Genomic DNA, 15,286 nt, shown 5'->3' on the forward strand with positions numbered 1-15,286 from the left:
TATGAATCCACAATCTCAACAGGGTTGTCCGATAAGAACAGATGGCTTATCCACAAAATCCACTGCCACTCAGGTATCTGCCGTTCACTCATTTATTTAACAAGAATCCGAGGTACACATCCATAATGTGAGTGAGGGGATTTAACAGGCTGTAAAATGCTATATGCATTGTGTTGAAGTGATGGTGTGGTTTCTGTTGGAAAGAACATAAAAGTCTTCCATGATTATGTGAACAGAGTGAATTAAATGTGTAATACAACAATACAAACAATACTGGGTAGTGGAACGTTCAACCAAAATAAGGGAGTATCAACAAATGCTAATTTTACTATTTGCATAAACCCTAACTAGGCACTTTACACTATAGCCAACATGAGAAATTAGTGACGGTCCCTTAATGACCGCATGGCAGAGGCTGCTTGGGCAGTAACATTCAGTAAACAAAGTGTGCGCCAAGGATTTAAACAAGGGAGGATAATGGCTGCAGCAAAGAACAAACAGGATAAACACAGAAACTTACAGTCTCATGGACGCACACTGCTAACAGCACAAGGAACGAAAATCCACACAGTGAGTAAAACTCTACTGACTCTCCCCACCTGCAGCTCCGACCGAACTCTGCGTCGAAGTGTGTGCGTAATGATGAGGTAGAATTGTGTCTTCTGATTGGTGAAGAGGATGGGTTGCCTCACCGCTCACAGCTGTATGCTGATATATTTACTCGGCAGATGTGGCTCTGTTCGTCGGTTCAGCCGATGGGCTGGCCTTTTGTACAGCCGCCCCCAACTTTGCGGGGCAAAGGTGCACTTCACTCAGGAAGGTCAGGCAGTAGACTCCGGTGGAAGAGCTGTGAGTCTGATGAGTCGAGCCACTGGTCGGGTGTATGTCTTGTCTCCAACCTGTATCTGAACTTTCCGAACCCTGCCATCTGCTCCAGGGATGACTTGGATGACCTTACCAACTGGCCATATGGCACGAGGGAGCTGCTGGTCCACAATGAGAACGATAGTGCCAACAGTCAACTCATCTCTTTCCTGCTGCCATTTATGCCGCATCTGGAGTGAAGGTAGATAATTCCGGATGTAGTGGATCCAGAATTGATCCGCCAAGGCTTGACACTGCCTCCACCTACAACGACTCAGGAGTTCTGCTTCTGGGTAGACGACCTGTGGCATACTGGAATCAGGCCGCCCCATCAACAACATGTTGGGAGTGATTGGATCAGCATCTGCTATGTCTGAGGAGACATAACCTAGCGGCTTAGAGTTGATGATGCTCTCTACCTTGCTGAGTATCGTCCTAAAGACTTCCTCAGTGACATGCTGCAAGCCGAGAATGGTATGCAGCGCAGACTTGATGGAACGAGTCTCCCGTTCCCAGGAACCACCGAAATGTGGAGCCTATGGAGGGTTGAAACAAAAATGAATCTGCTGGCTGGCCAACTGTGACTTCAGAGCTGGGCCGAGGGCGTTGAAAGTCTCCTGGAGTTCAGAGCTACCACCTTTGAAGTTGGTACCTTGATCCGACAGTAGTTCGAAGGGCTTCCCACGTCTCGCGATGAAACGACGCAGTCCCATCAGGAATGAGTCAGTGTCCATGCTGGCAAGCAGATCAAAGTAGACTGCATGGGTGGTTAGGCATTTGAAGATGATCCCCCACCGTTTCTCGGTACGCCGCCCCATCTTGACAAGGTATGGACCAAAGCAGTCCACCCCAGTTGAATAGAAGGCTGGGCGATGAAGTCTTAAACTGGATGAGGGAAGGTCAACCATCTTGGGAATGACCGGCTGACTGCGCCACCTCCTGCATTCAGGACAGTTGTACTGGTGCTTCCGGATGGTCTCTTGTTCTCGAAGTATCCAGAACCTGCGCCGGAGCTCAGCAAAGACCCTCTCGGAGCCTGGGTGAACAAGCCTGCGATCACAATCCTGGATGATGTGCTTTGTAATAAAATGCTGAGGGTCAAGAACGACAGGATGCAAGATGTCTTGACTGAGGGTTTCACATCTGCGAAGCCCCCCCCCCCCCCCCCCCCACGGATCAGTTGAACCTCTGGGTCATACTAAGGAGCTAAGGCAAGTAGGCGACTGCTGGCAGCTACCGGTTTGTGAGATGACAGCCGAACAAAATCTTCAGGAAAACTGTCTTCCTGTACCTTCTGGAGGAATGCTAGTTCTGCTTGCCAGTAATTCTCTGCTGTGGGTGTTGAGTTGGCAGCTGTCCCGTGGACAGCTCGAACGTAATCTTCAGGCAAGTCCTGGAAGCCACCGAAAGAAGCAACATCAGAAGCTATCCTTCCGCAGCTCTGATGAATCATCAAGGGAAATGTGGTTCGGGAGCTCTGGGCAGTATGATGCCATCTGCCAGAGAAAAGGTGGGCCCCGGCGCGACCGATGATGAGCGGTGAGCTGCGAGAGCAGTAATCCCCGAGTGATGTCGTCGGCAGGATATCTCCACAGGCCCCCTTCAGTTAGCTCTTGAATATCTGGAGCCTGGGATTGGGACTGGAGCCAGTTCAGGACTGTAGTGGAGTCTGTCCAATAGACAATGCTTGAGATACAAAGGGTGAGTTCCCTCTTGAGAACGGCAGCAAGCTGGGCTCCCACATGAGCAGCACAGAGCTCCAACCTCAGAATGGACTGTTGACGGACGGGAGCAAATCGAGATCAGCGCGGCTAGGAAGGCTACCTGGATTCCCCCCATATGATCTTCCGTCCTAAGGTAGGCTACAGCTCCATATGCCTTCTCAAATGCATCGGAGAAGATGTGGATGCTCTGCTTGCAAAGGGATAGGTCTGTCTCTGGCTGCACATAACAACGTGGCAGGGAGACATCAGGGAGCTGAATCAATTCACTTTCCCATGCATGCCACAGCTTCAGCAGGTCGATTGGCAGATTCGGATCATCCCAGTCTCTCCTTTTCCGCCAGAGATGCTGCATCAGGATTTTGGCCCGAGTGGTGTAAGGAATGAGGAGGCCAAGCGGATCATACTGCTTGGCCAGAACCCAATAGATGTTGCGCATTGTGGGCTCCACCAACTGCTCGGTGTGCCAAATCTGATATCTGAGCTCATCAGACTGACAGTGCCATTGCAGGCCCAGAGTCCGCTTTGGTACATCAGTCCCATTGGGGGAAAACCACAGTTCACTGCTCTGTGAGTCTGATCCAGGTGGCATATGACTGATGAGTTCTGGGTAGTTAGAAGCCCACTGTCGTAATTCGAAGCCACTGGTGAGCAGCAACTGCTGGATTTTGTTGACCAGTTGCTGGGCTTCAGGAAATGATGCGAAGCTCTGGAGGAGATTGTCAACGTAGAAACATTTCTCTACTGTGTGACGGGTATCTTCGCTGGGGCTGCTATGATCCAGAACGTGCTGCTGCAGAGCATTGGTGGCACAGCAGGGATGTCGCCCTGAAAGGCAACACCTGCCATTCGTAGACATCTGGTTGCCTCGTGCAATCCATCTCTCCAGAGGAAACGGAGGAAAGGCTTGTCCTGAGTCAAGAGGTGGACCTGGTGAAACATCCCCTTGATGTCACTGCTCACCGCAATGGGATACTCCCGGAAGCGAAGTAACACACCCAGGAGCATCCAGCCCAGGGTAGGACCAGCTAGGAGATGCTGATTCAGGCTGGTACCATTGTGCACAAAAGAACAGTTGAATACAATGCGATCCTTGCCAATATGATGAACCATGTGGTGTGGTATGTACCAGGTGTTGCCATCTATATCCATGTCCGCGATGGTCAGTTTACTCACATAGCCTGCATCCACCAGCTTCTGAATTTCCTGGTTATAGGTGGCTGCTCGTACAGGCTTCTTCAGGAGGCGCTTCTCCGTGGCTCGCATGTGACCCAGGACAGAGTCCTTAGTGGAATGAAGCAGGACTGGTTCCTCTTTCCACAGCAACGGGGCGGCATATCGGCATATCTTCTCCTCTAGCATCTTGACAGCCATGGTATCTTGTTTTGAACGTGTGGCCACTTTCTCATTCTGGTATGGGAGAACATCCATCTGCCAGAGCTTGGCTACATTACTGAGAAGTTCAGCACTGGGAGTCAGGGTGCTTGTGAGTAGACACTGAGGAGTGGAGGCTTGATGTAGAAGAACCTTGGCTGGACCCTGCAGAGTCCAACCCAGCCGTGTCTTGAGTGCAGCTGGTCCTCCCCATGGACCCAGATGTACAGGCTCTATTGGAGTCAGGAGATGTGGGTAGTCAGAGCCAATCAGCAATAATGGTTGAGCTTGGTGGAACGAATGAAGTGGAAGACCTCACAGGTGGTGGTAGGACCTTTGCAGTGCTGGATGTGAGTGTTTGGCGAGCCCAAGCTCAGTGGCATCTTGGATCCGGAACCGTTTCCAAGGGCTATAGAGAAGGAAACGGAATGTCCTTCCACCGTTCTAATGTTTGTCGGATGGTTCAAAGCGCCAACTCCTCCCTCATTCCCTGAAGGCCCAGCTCTTGGGCAGCACTGTGAAGAAGGATTGTGCGCTCTGACCCATCATCAAGGATGATTGAGGGTCCTCTTCTGGACAGAGATCTCCGATGTTATTCCCGGGATCTGCTGGAGCCACTCGCCTAGCTTGGGAGTCACCGCACCTAGTGCTCCAATTACCACGGGGACCACCGTTACCTTCACCCTCCATATCCTCTCGAGCTCTTCTCTGAGCCCTTGGTATTTCTCCAGCTTCTCGTGTTCCTTCTTGCTTCCTCCTTTGTCAGATAGAGAAGGAAACGTTCCACTGTTCTAATGTTTGTCAGATGGTTCAAAGCACCAACTCCTCCCTCATTCCCTGAAGGCCCAGCTCTTGGGCAGCACTGTGAACCGCTTTCAGAACCGCTACATCGATCACTACGGCCGTCTTCTTCTGTTTGTCTACCACCACTATGTCCGGTTGGTTAGCCACCACCATTTTGTCCGTCTGTATGTGGAAGTCCCACAGGATCTTAGCTCGGTCATTCTCCACCACCCTTGGGGGCATCTCCCATTTTGACCTCGGGACTTCCAGGTTATACTCAGCATGCCTTCATATTTATCTGTCTCGATTCCTGCCTGGGGCGGCTGTGTGTGTGTGTATATATATATATATATATATATATATATATATATATATATATATGATGCATGTACCCATCACCTCTCTTCTCAGAGATTCCTTTCAGCTTTGTGCTAACCCCAGGGTGTGAATCAGTGACAACTGTCTCAACGACTGTAAATTTTTGACCGCTGGAGGCTGCAATTCTGTTAAGAGAACAAGTCTGGAGCTTTCATGAGACATAAACTACAAGAGAAATAAAAGATGGCGCGCTCACCAGCTGATTTGACGAGATGTAAATGGACTGTGATGGGTTTGACCACAGTGAACTCATTATTTGTAGTTTTGCGTTTTCACCATTTCATTTGTTTTAGCCATTCATGAAAATACAAAGGCATCATTGTTTCACTCAGAAATTATTATGTAGGAGGACTGACTCTCTTTGGGCACAGACTGCTGGCCTCACATAGTTATAGCTTGTATTTCATCTGGAGCCATAAAAAGTTGCATCAGACTCTAGAATACCACTAATCATTTTCTTTTTCTTACAATTTTCTCTGCCTGACAGAGGAAACTCCAACAAATAGGAGGAATCTGTTCTGCTTCTCTCATCGCCCAATTCACCTCTCATCATGGCAATAGTCCTCCACTTCAACCCTCTGCTGTGGACACGGCTGGCAGCCCTGGCTTTCTCCTGTGTGGCATTCTCTGTGGCTGTGCATGGTGCCAGGACCATCCCCATCATCGGAGACTGGTGCATCTTCTGCTGGGCCTTCAGCTTTGCCGGCACTCTGCTCGTGATTCTGGTGGAGCTCTTCGGTCTGCAGACGAAAGTCCCTGTTTCCTGGAAGAACTTCCCTATCACCTTTGCCTGCTACGCTGCCCTACTCTGTTTGTCCGCCTCTATCATCTTCCCACTCTACTTCCTCAAACATTCCACAGGCCCCAGTACGATCCGCGACTACCGTATTGTGGCAGCCTTCTTCTCTTGCTTGGCTACCATTGCTTACATAAGTGAGGTGAGCATCAGCAAGGCACGTCCAGGTGAGGTGGCCGGCTACATGGCCACAGGACCTGGACTATTGAAAGTCTGTGAGACCTTCGTGGCCTGCATCATATTTGTCTTTGTGACTGATCCCGTGTTGTACGACCGTCATGATGCACCAAAGTACTGCATGGCTGTCTACTGCATCTGCTTCATCCTGTCAGCAGCCATCATCCTGCTCTGTATAGGCGAGTGTACCGGGTGCTTGCCTTTCCCATTCCCCCGGTTCCTGTCAGCCTACGCCATGCTGGCCGTGGTCCTCTACCTGTCAGCAACCATCATCTGGCCTATCTTCAACTTTGACCCCAGACATGGTGGGAATAGAGATAGGCCATACAGCTGCAGCACAGAATCGGGGTTGTGTTCATGGGATAAGCGCATGGCAGTGGCTCTACTCACTGCTATCAACTTCATCCTCTACCTGGCAGACCTGATCTACTCCACCCGTCTAGTATTTGTCAATGCTTAAAAAACAGGAAGTCAGGCTAGCAGTATGCTCCAAATAAAATTGAATTTGCCCACTTTGACAAAGGCTTTGGAACTGCTGTCACTGTTACTGCTGCAAGCATACTCAGTTTAGCACTCTGGTCACTTTAATGGAATCACTAGAGGACAAGTCGTGATAGGAGGCTAAAGAGCAAACTTTAGCATGATAGCACAGCTGAGACAAATCCTGTATGACTCAATTTGTTGTTTGAAATTTACCCTGAAAATGATATGATTTGACTTTTGCTAGAACCAGACAGAAGGAGAAAAGCATGCCCTATGGCCCAAGGTAACTGTGCAGTAGTAAATATGGAAATGCATTTTAAAAAACTCAAAAGAGAGTGTGCTCAAGCCATGAACAAAGCTTTTCATAGGCAAAGATTGACATATTCGGCTGGTCAAAACACAGATCTTGCGCTCTTTTTGGCCTGAAACTTTAAAAATTAGCCCTGAAACCTTGCCGAATTTAATTTTGTGTGAAGTATACTGCATGACTGAATTTCTTAGAGAGGAAGAGAGAGAGAGAGAGAGAGAGAGAGAGAGAGAGAGAGAGAGAAGGGAGGAGTTGGAAGCAAGTTAGTGGTTGTGTCTACACATACAACAATATGACTTTCTGTTTATGTATTGGGGCATGTAAATGGCAAATATTTGCTTCCAGTCACCCAAATAGACTCTTATCTTTTATATAGAGACCTGAATGTGATTGCTGGAATCTGCTGATATTACTCAAAAATCAATTCCCATTTTAATACAGAAAATACAGTTTTCATGTATGCAGGGATGCTTTGGATAGTAGTAATCTGTCAACAGATTTTCCAAAGGAAGATTCAAAAAAATGCTGTGTGCATGTAGAAAAGACAGAGTGGAATAAAAACAACGATAATGTTGAGTTTTTGGGTTCTAGCAATTAGTCTTTTTTTAAGTTCATGATATCAACACTTCAATGATTTAAAGAAGTTATGAATTGGTTTACATGATGTTAAAGATGATTGGTAGCCTAGGTTTTGCTCTTGTTATGGAATGTGTGTGTCTGCGAACTACAATCTATTGTAAGAACATATCTGAAAAAAACAAGGAAAGCATATAGTCAAAGTGCACGCATTAATGTTTTCATTGTGGGTTTATATTTCTGGTGTCTCCAAATATCAAAGAACCTACTAATGCTATGTCAGTTTGTGTGGTACTGCTCATAGAAATCTATTAAAAAAGGTTTCACTCCGTCTACATGCTCTTAGGATTGTAGTCTTTACATTTTTTATACTCTGCTGTTTCAAGTGTGGAAACCGCATCGGTGTTGAAGGAAAATGTATTCCAGTGTTTCAATAAAACCACATGATTAACAGATGTTTGTGTGTTACTTTCATGTTTTTATGCTTTGGTTTATTTAAAGCTCCTGTATGGTCCAATTTGAACATTTTATTTAACTCTAAACTTTTTTTTAGCCACCCTGTTGGTGTAGCTTTGTCATGTCACAATGTGAGTCAATCCCCTTGTAAGTCAAGACTGAAATATGTCAAAGTTTATTAGAAGCTGCAGAATCTGGTATAGATATTTAATATTAACTCATTCACTGCCATTGACGTCTATAGACGTCAATGGCAGTCAACGTAAGTTGAACTGAAGCCCACCAGCAGTAAAAGTAGACCTGCAAGGAGGTGCAGGGTTTGCGCACGTAAGGGATTGCGCAGTGAGACAAAAATGTGGTGCAAGTCTTGTTGTGTTTCACTGCCAGCCATTTGAAAATGGCTGGCAGTGAATGAGTTAAGTGTGTGACACACACACATAGGAAAATAATTGGTAATATGAGTCAATAAATATACACATTTACCTGTCACAATGGAAACATCCAGGGTTTAATACAAGCTTGTATGACATAAACTACCAGAGAAATAAAAGCTGGTGTGTTTACCAGCTGATTTGACCAGATGCAAATGGGTTGTGATGTGTTTGATCACAGTGATGTCATATTTGCAGTTTCACTTTGTGTTTTCACCATTTCATTTGTTTTAGCCATTCATGAAAATACAAAGGCATCATTGTTTCACTCAGAAATTATTATGTAGGAGGACTGACTCTCTTTGGGCACAGACTGCTGGCCTCACATAGTTATAGCTTGTATTTCATCTGGAGCCATAAAAAGCTGCATCAGACTCTAGAATACCACTAATCATTTTCTTTTTCTTACAATTTTCTCTGCCTGACAGAGGAAACTCCAACAAATAGGAGGAATCTGTTCTGCTTCCCTCATCGCCCAATTCACCTCTCATCATGGCAATAGTCCTCCACTTCAACCCTCTGCTGTGGACACGGCTGGCAGCCCTGGCTTTCTCCTGTGTGGCATTCTCTGTGGCTGTGCATGGTGCCAGGATCATCCCCGGCACCGGAGACTGGTGCATCTTCTGCTGGGCCTTCAGCTTTGCCGGCACTCTGCTCATGATTCTGGTGGAGCTCTTCGGTCTGCAGACGAAAGTCCCTGTTTCCTGGAAGAACTTCCCTATCACCTTTGCCTGCTACGCTGCCCTACTCTGTTTGTCCGCCTCTATCATCTTCCCACTCTACTTCCTCAAAGGTTCTATGGGCCCCAGTACAATCCGCGATTACAGCATCATAGTAGCCGTCTTCTCTTGCTTGGCTACCATTGCTTACATAAGCGAGGTGAGCATCAGCAAGGCACGTCCAGGTGAGGTGGCCGGCTACATGGCCACAGGACCTGGACTATTGAAAGTCTGTGAGACCTTCGTGGCCTGCATCATATTTGTCTTTGTGACTGATCCCGTGTTGTACGACCATCACCATGCACTGAAGTACTGCATGGCTGTCTATTGCATCTGCTTCATCCTGTCAGCAGCCATCATCCTGCTCTGTATAGGCGAGTGTACCGGGTGCTTGCCTTTCCCATTCCCCCGGTTCCTGTCAGCCTACGCCATGCTGGCTGTGGTTCTCTACCTGTTAGCAACCATCATCTGGCCTATCTTCAACTTTGACCCCAGGCACGGTGGGAATAAAAATAGGCCATACAACTGCAACACACAATTGGGGTTGTGTTCATGGGATAAGGGCATGACAGTGGCTGTACTCACCGGTGTCAACTTCATCCTCTACCTGGCAGACCTGATCTACTCCACCCGTCTGATATTTGTCAACGCATGAGAAACAAGAAGTAAGGGTAGCAGTATGCTCCAAATAAAACTGAATTTGCCCAGTTTGTCCAAGGCTGTGGAACTGCTTTCAGTTATACTGCTGCAAGCAATTTGACTTTTGATAGAGGCAGACAGTAGGAGTTTTTAATGGCAGATCAGTTCCCATTTTAATACATTTTTTCATGTATACAGGAATGCTTATTATTTGGATTGTAATAAGCTATCAACAGATTTTCCAAAAGAAGACTCAAAAAATGCTGTGTGCATGGAAATAAGACAGAGGAACAAAAACAAAGATAGCATTGAGTTTTTGTTAGATATTTTTTGCACTATGGATACCCAAGAATAATTTTGGCATGCAGAGTGGAGCAGCCAGGGAATAGTACATGACCTGCTCTACCTCCTCGGCTACAGCCACCCTGATGTGATGCTGTCGTGTCAGTATGGACCAAAATTGAGGAATGTTTTCAACACATTGTTGATGTTATCTTTATATGTATTTAAGTAAATTATGGCAGTTCTTAAGGACAAAGGGCATTCAACCTGGGACTAGCAAGGTATGCCTAATAAAGCTTCCAGTGAGTGTATGCTTGCAGTTTAGGATTCCTCAGGATTGACTGTTAAAACTGATTTTCATTCATCAAATTCTTGATTGTCCACTGAAATAGATGCAAAGCACCACGTTTTCCTAATCACTCTTCTGAAACCTGATTTTCTGTTAAACTCTGATCTCTAATTGTGCTGAATGTTCACAAAGTATATAAATGAATTAACTAAGTAAACTAACTGTCAATCAGCATCAGCTCAAAACACCACCTCTGTTCTCAGAGAGACTCCAGCTTTGTGCGGACCCCAGGATGTGAATCAGTGACAACTGTGATTCACACCAACTGTAAATGTTTGACCACTGGAGGCTACAAGGGGGGCAGAGTGGAAACTATGAATATTTAAGTTGCCTGTGAATCTATCGTCAGGAAACAAGACAGCGGTGACGCCCAATCGAGACACAATGACTTGTACATTATTTTTCTAAAGGAAATGTTGGATCATCTGGTCTGGGAATGTGGTGCTGTAGCTGCTGGCAAGATCAGAGTTAATAGGGCTTTACCATAAATCATGAACATGATGACTCAGCTTCAACCAGCCTAGACAGTTTTTAAAGTTTGGTTTACAGCATATATATGAGAAAAGTGATCGGTAGATAAATAATATGAAGCTAAATTAACAGCTTTGTGTGATTAACCATGTTTATCATCCCGAGCAATATATCGTCATTAATGTGGACAGAACACAGAAGACTTTTTATGTTATCTTTATACCAGAAATGTCCCCTTTGGGATTTCAATTATACTGAAATTCGTGATCATCAAAATGTTGTTCTGCATTTTCTCTGTCATGTCACTTCGATGTTTTACCTGCACAGAATTTAACAAAAAAGACTCTTTACTAGGTCATCTGCTAATAGAGGAAAAGGACTCTGAGCTCATGCAAAAAAAGAGAGGTCAAGATGTTTACCAGTCTAGTCACGACTTGACTGGAGGCCAATCCTGGTCCTACTTCCTGCATGATGTAGTAACTTAAAGCCAGTATTGCTAAACGCTGATCAGTGTCTGGATTTTAAATGAAGGAGAAAAGAATAACTGTACTATTCTGCATTAAAAACACCTTTGCTGCAATGGTTTAGGGATTTTTAAAGTCTTAAAAATCTGTTTTGAATCAACAGATAAAAACAAATCAGACCCATCTTACTACTTTGATTTAACAAACGTTTCATTTCTGCACATTTTCATTTTAATAAAAGAAATATTGTGCAATCTGCAATAATTAAACATTACACATCTTAACTCTATTGTGTTTGTGTGTGTGTGATTTTTTACTCCATCTCGTATAAGTTTCATTTATAGGGACAAAAGTCCTGTGCAGATCAGCTTCCTTACCCTACGTTACTAAATTAATTCTTGGCCATCCCACTCTGACTCACAGGAAGAACAAAGAGTAAGTCAGCAGCACTACAATAGCTTGATACAATCTCAACTGAAAGAGGCCATAGAAAGAACTCTGTCTCTTACGCAGCATCATGTTTCCACTGGAAGAGCAGACGTGTTGTTCCAAACACTGCCAAGAGTTAAATGTGGAACAACAAGCACTTGAATGACAGCACAATACCTAACTGAGAACATGTGGCTAATTAACAGAGACGCACAGATGTGCTGAGAGCCTGAAATGTGCAGCAGTGCTGACATGCATACATTCTCATCTTCCTGAAACTGCTTGTACACAGCCTTCTGCTTGGCCCGAACCTGATTTCTTCCTGATTTTTAATGGCTAATAGCTGGTCAAGCTGTGTGTGTGTGTGTAACAAATTAAGTAATTTAAAGAAGTAAGTTTCCCAATATGCTCATTTGCTTTCAACATGTTTGTGTCCTCTGACTTTACACTGACCCTCTGCCGTGTTGAATTTAGCTTCTTGCTGCACAGTCTCATATCATCTTTTTATTTTAAAGGGGAACTTCAACACTTTACCACACATAAAAATCAGTGTGTTATAGAGCCTGTAAAGCACCAAGTCGTGTTTTTTATCAAAGGTTATGTGACGTCAGTCAAGAAACAGTCAAACACGAGACCCCCTCATAAAACCACAATTTGATCTCTTTTTACTTCCATTGGGGGATCAACAAAAAGTGAAGATGGTGATCAAAAAGCTTTAGAAATATTCTCTTCTCACTTTGTTACTTTTTTTTATGCCAAACAAAGAGACTGATGTCTTCAGTCTCTTATTTATAGGTCAGCCTAGCAAGTACCCACCCGTGTTCTTCTCAAGAGCATTTAACAGATTATAGCACAAGGTCCAAAGTAATTGGAGACATTTAGATGTATACTTACATTATAAACCTTATAAACTTATAAGGTTTATAATGTAAGTATAAACCTTATAAGTTTATAGGAGATTAGTTAACATATTGTGTGTTTCAAACACCCCTGCTGATGAAACCTCTTTATAAGGGACAGCCAATGAGAAGGAAATTCGGGTAAAGGGAGAGGAAAAGGAGCTAACATTTGTTGTTATCAGAAGGTTTATGAACTGTAAGTGAACAGTGGAGAGGGGCTCCACCAAGGCCCAGCATAAGATAAACAAAGAATATTTAAACAGTGACTCATTCAGAGCTACTCCAGTGGAATCTAAGTGTAAAAATATGAAGCTGAAAATGAGCATAATTGGTCCTCTTTAACTCTATCTATTGTAATGTATTTTACATTGAAAACAGAGCATTCCTTTAATAGTACATTTTGCAGCTTAGCTGAATAGGTAGATCTTTTTTGGATGCTTGCTCCTTTACTTTTCTGCCATAATAAAGCTTGGGTAAGATAAGGCTGTCTCAGATGCAAAATGCTTTTTCTTCAGTGGTCTAATGTGATTTGTCTTCACTGTATGTTGCAATCCAGTGCAGACGCCGATCTAAAAGGCTATCATTAGCATCAGCATTAGTAAAATAGCAAATTAGTGTGCTAAACACATGTTTTCGTATCAGTAATGGCAGTATTTAATCTGAGATTGCATAGTTGTTACTTGTGCCTGTCCACAGTAACGAAATCATAGCGATACACTACTTTTGACTAATATTTTAAAAAATGCAAAGGACTATAGAACAAAACTTTCCACTTTAATCGGTTACCTTCATGTTTTGTTTTCTGCTAACTTTTATGGTTGACAGTGTATCAGAGTCTGAATCTGACTTTTGTGATACTTTAGTAAGAGTTCAGCCTCAGTCACGATTATAGTTACTCACAAATATTAGCTAAGCTTGTAAACATTAAACCGATTAATCATCAGCTGTCTCGGTGTGAGCACACTGCCAGGAACTTGTTATAGATTAACAAGAACTAGCATGATTATAAATATAGTCAGTGGAGCATTATTGGCATTAAAACCAGAGCCTGTAGGCTGCTTTGTCACATTAACAGCAGGCAGCAGGCGGATTGCTATATTTGTTTCTCACATACTTGAGGATCCTAAAATTGGATTGCAGCTGCGTTTACTGATGAACTCGGCTAGGGGTTTCTACAAAGACAAAAGCTATGTGAACCTGCATGTGTCGGTCAGGCTGGCCAGAGCTCAGTCTCTTATGTTTGAGATTATACCTCCCCCTGGTGAATATCTGTGTGATTTCATGTGACAAGATTAATCTGTAGAACAACAAAACAAGAGTCACTGTAATGAATATTATCTGTGGTGACCAGGGAGATCGGGTGAAAGTTAAAAACCCTTTACTGTAGTAAAGCTGAGCCAGGTATACAGTAAACAGGTGAAAAAAACCCAGGAGAAACAAGCAAAGAAAAAAAACAGAGACAAAATTGGGTCAGAGACAAAAAGGAAGTCTAACATGAGGCGAGGATTACCGGAAAACAGTGCGTGCACAATAATGAGGACAATGTGGCAGGTGACAGGGGAAGACAACAGGACACGGGTGGAGCATATACATTTCTCAGTTTTCACTTCTTTCATTCCTTTCCTCAAACCCTCTCCTCACATCTTGGTCCCTCCCATCATAGATGCAAGCAACAGAACAAAATGACACAGCCTTCCTTTCCGGAAGTCGTTTTAAAGCCATATCAATTACATTTGGAACAGCTGTATTGTCTGTTTTTTATGATCTCAGATGTGACAGTGTTTAGACAACCTTTATATTTTGTCCTACTTTTAATTAACTTCACACAATGTGACAAAAAAGGACATATATGACTTCACAGGTTAAAAACCCTTCCTCATAGAGTCTCAAATTAAAGCTCCTCCACTTCTCTCCCTTCCTGATGCACTTTAGAAATGGAAACATCCTTCAAGATGCCATACTGTGATAAAGTCCACTGTCATAGTCAATGGGAAGAAAGAGATAAGGATACAAATAACAGATAAATGAGAAAAAAACCACACAGAAGGGCAAGAAGGGAAGGGTGAGTAAACAGATTGTGCCATATACAAACAATTCACTAGTGCACAGAAAAGTGAAACATGTTTTTTCTGCCTTCACAAAAACATTTAAGCACTATTTTCTGGCCTACTAAAACACTTAATGAAAACCTACATGGATTCAATTTTACAAGGTCGTTGAGCAGCTTGAAGTCAGGGCGACCTTGTTTATCCATTTATAGGATGAGAAACTATGCAGTACTGATAAGATAGTGACAAAGTTCAAAAATTAAGAGATTGTGGAAGTCGTAATTTACAATCTGGCTGCAGATCGTGCTTTTATCACACTGAAGATGTTATTAAACCTTGAACTGACAGACAGTCACATAGTTTGGACCAAAGTGTTTTTTCCCAGTAGGAGAGCACGTGGTGTGTTAGCAATGAGAAGATGCTGAGGTTGATTCTTTGGTTTCATAAGGCTTTTTTATGCATTTTCTTCATTTTTTCAATTAACAAAAGCATTACTTTGTATCAGAGGACTGGAAATACAGTGGATCTTAAAAAAAATACATAAATATTCCCATGAACATGCTTACACATACATGTATACAATGGCGGTGTCTGACATTGGGATGTTGGCAGTGGACCCTTGGTTCCTGTGGTTTGCTGG

At 43.9% G+C, this 15,286-nt stretch overlaps 2 protein-coding genes across 3 annotated transcripts; both read left to right on the forward strand.

Moving 5' to 3' along the window:
• Positions 1-14: 14 nt before the first annotated feature.
• Positions 15-7,912, forward strand: LOC112429793 (myeloid-associated differentiation marker homolog). 2 transcript variants are annotated; one of them, XM_024806167.2, is made up of 2 exons: positions 15-73; positions 5,608-7,912. In XM_024806167.2, the coding sequence occupies exon 2, from the start codon at positions 5,672-5,674 to the stop codon at positions 6,551-6,553; it is 882 nt and encodes a 293-aa protein (XP_024661935.2). In that variant the 5' UTR covers positions 15-73; positions 5,608-5,671; the 3' UTR covers positions 6,554-7,912. The 2 variants fall into 2 exon arrangements, with proteins under 2 accessions (XP_024661935.2, XP_024661936.2); XM_024806168.2 differs by lacking the exon at positions 15-73 and adding an exon at positions 445-570.
• Positions 7,913-8,813: 901 nt separating this feature from the next.
• LOC101464419 (myeloid-associated differentiation marker homolog) lies at positions 8,814-11,524 on the forward strand. Its single transcript, XM_024805847.2, has one exon. It carries the CDS (start codon positions 8,839-8,841, stop codon positions 9,718-9,720), a length of 882 nt encoding a protein of 293 aa, XP_024661615.2. The 5' UTR covers positions 8,814-8,838; the 3' UTR covers positions 9,721-11,524.
• The last annotated feature ends 3,762 nt before the right edge of the window (positions 11,525-15,286 follow it).

Source organism: Maylandia zebra, linkage group LG18 (genome assembly GCF_041146795.1).
Source record: "Maylandia zebra isolate NMK-2024a linkage group LG18, Mzebra_GT3a, whole genome shotgun sequence".
Taxonomy (NCBI): domain Eukaryota; kingdom Metazoa; phylum Chordata; class Actinopteri; order Cichliformes; family Cichlidae; genus Maylandia; species Maylandia zebra.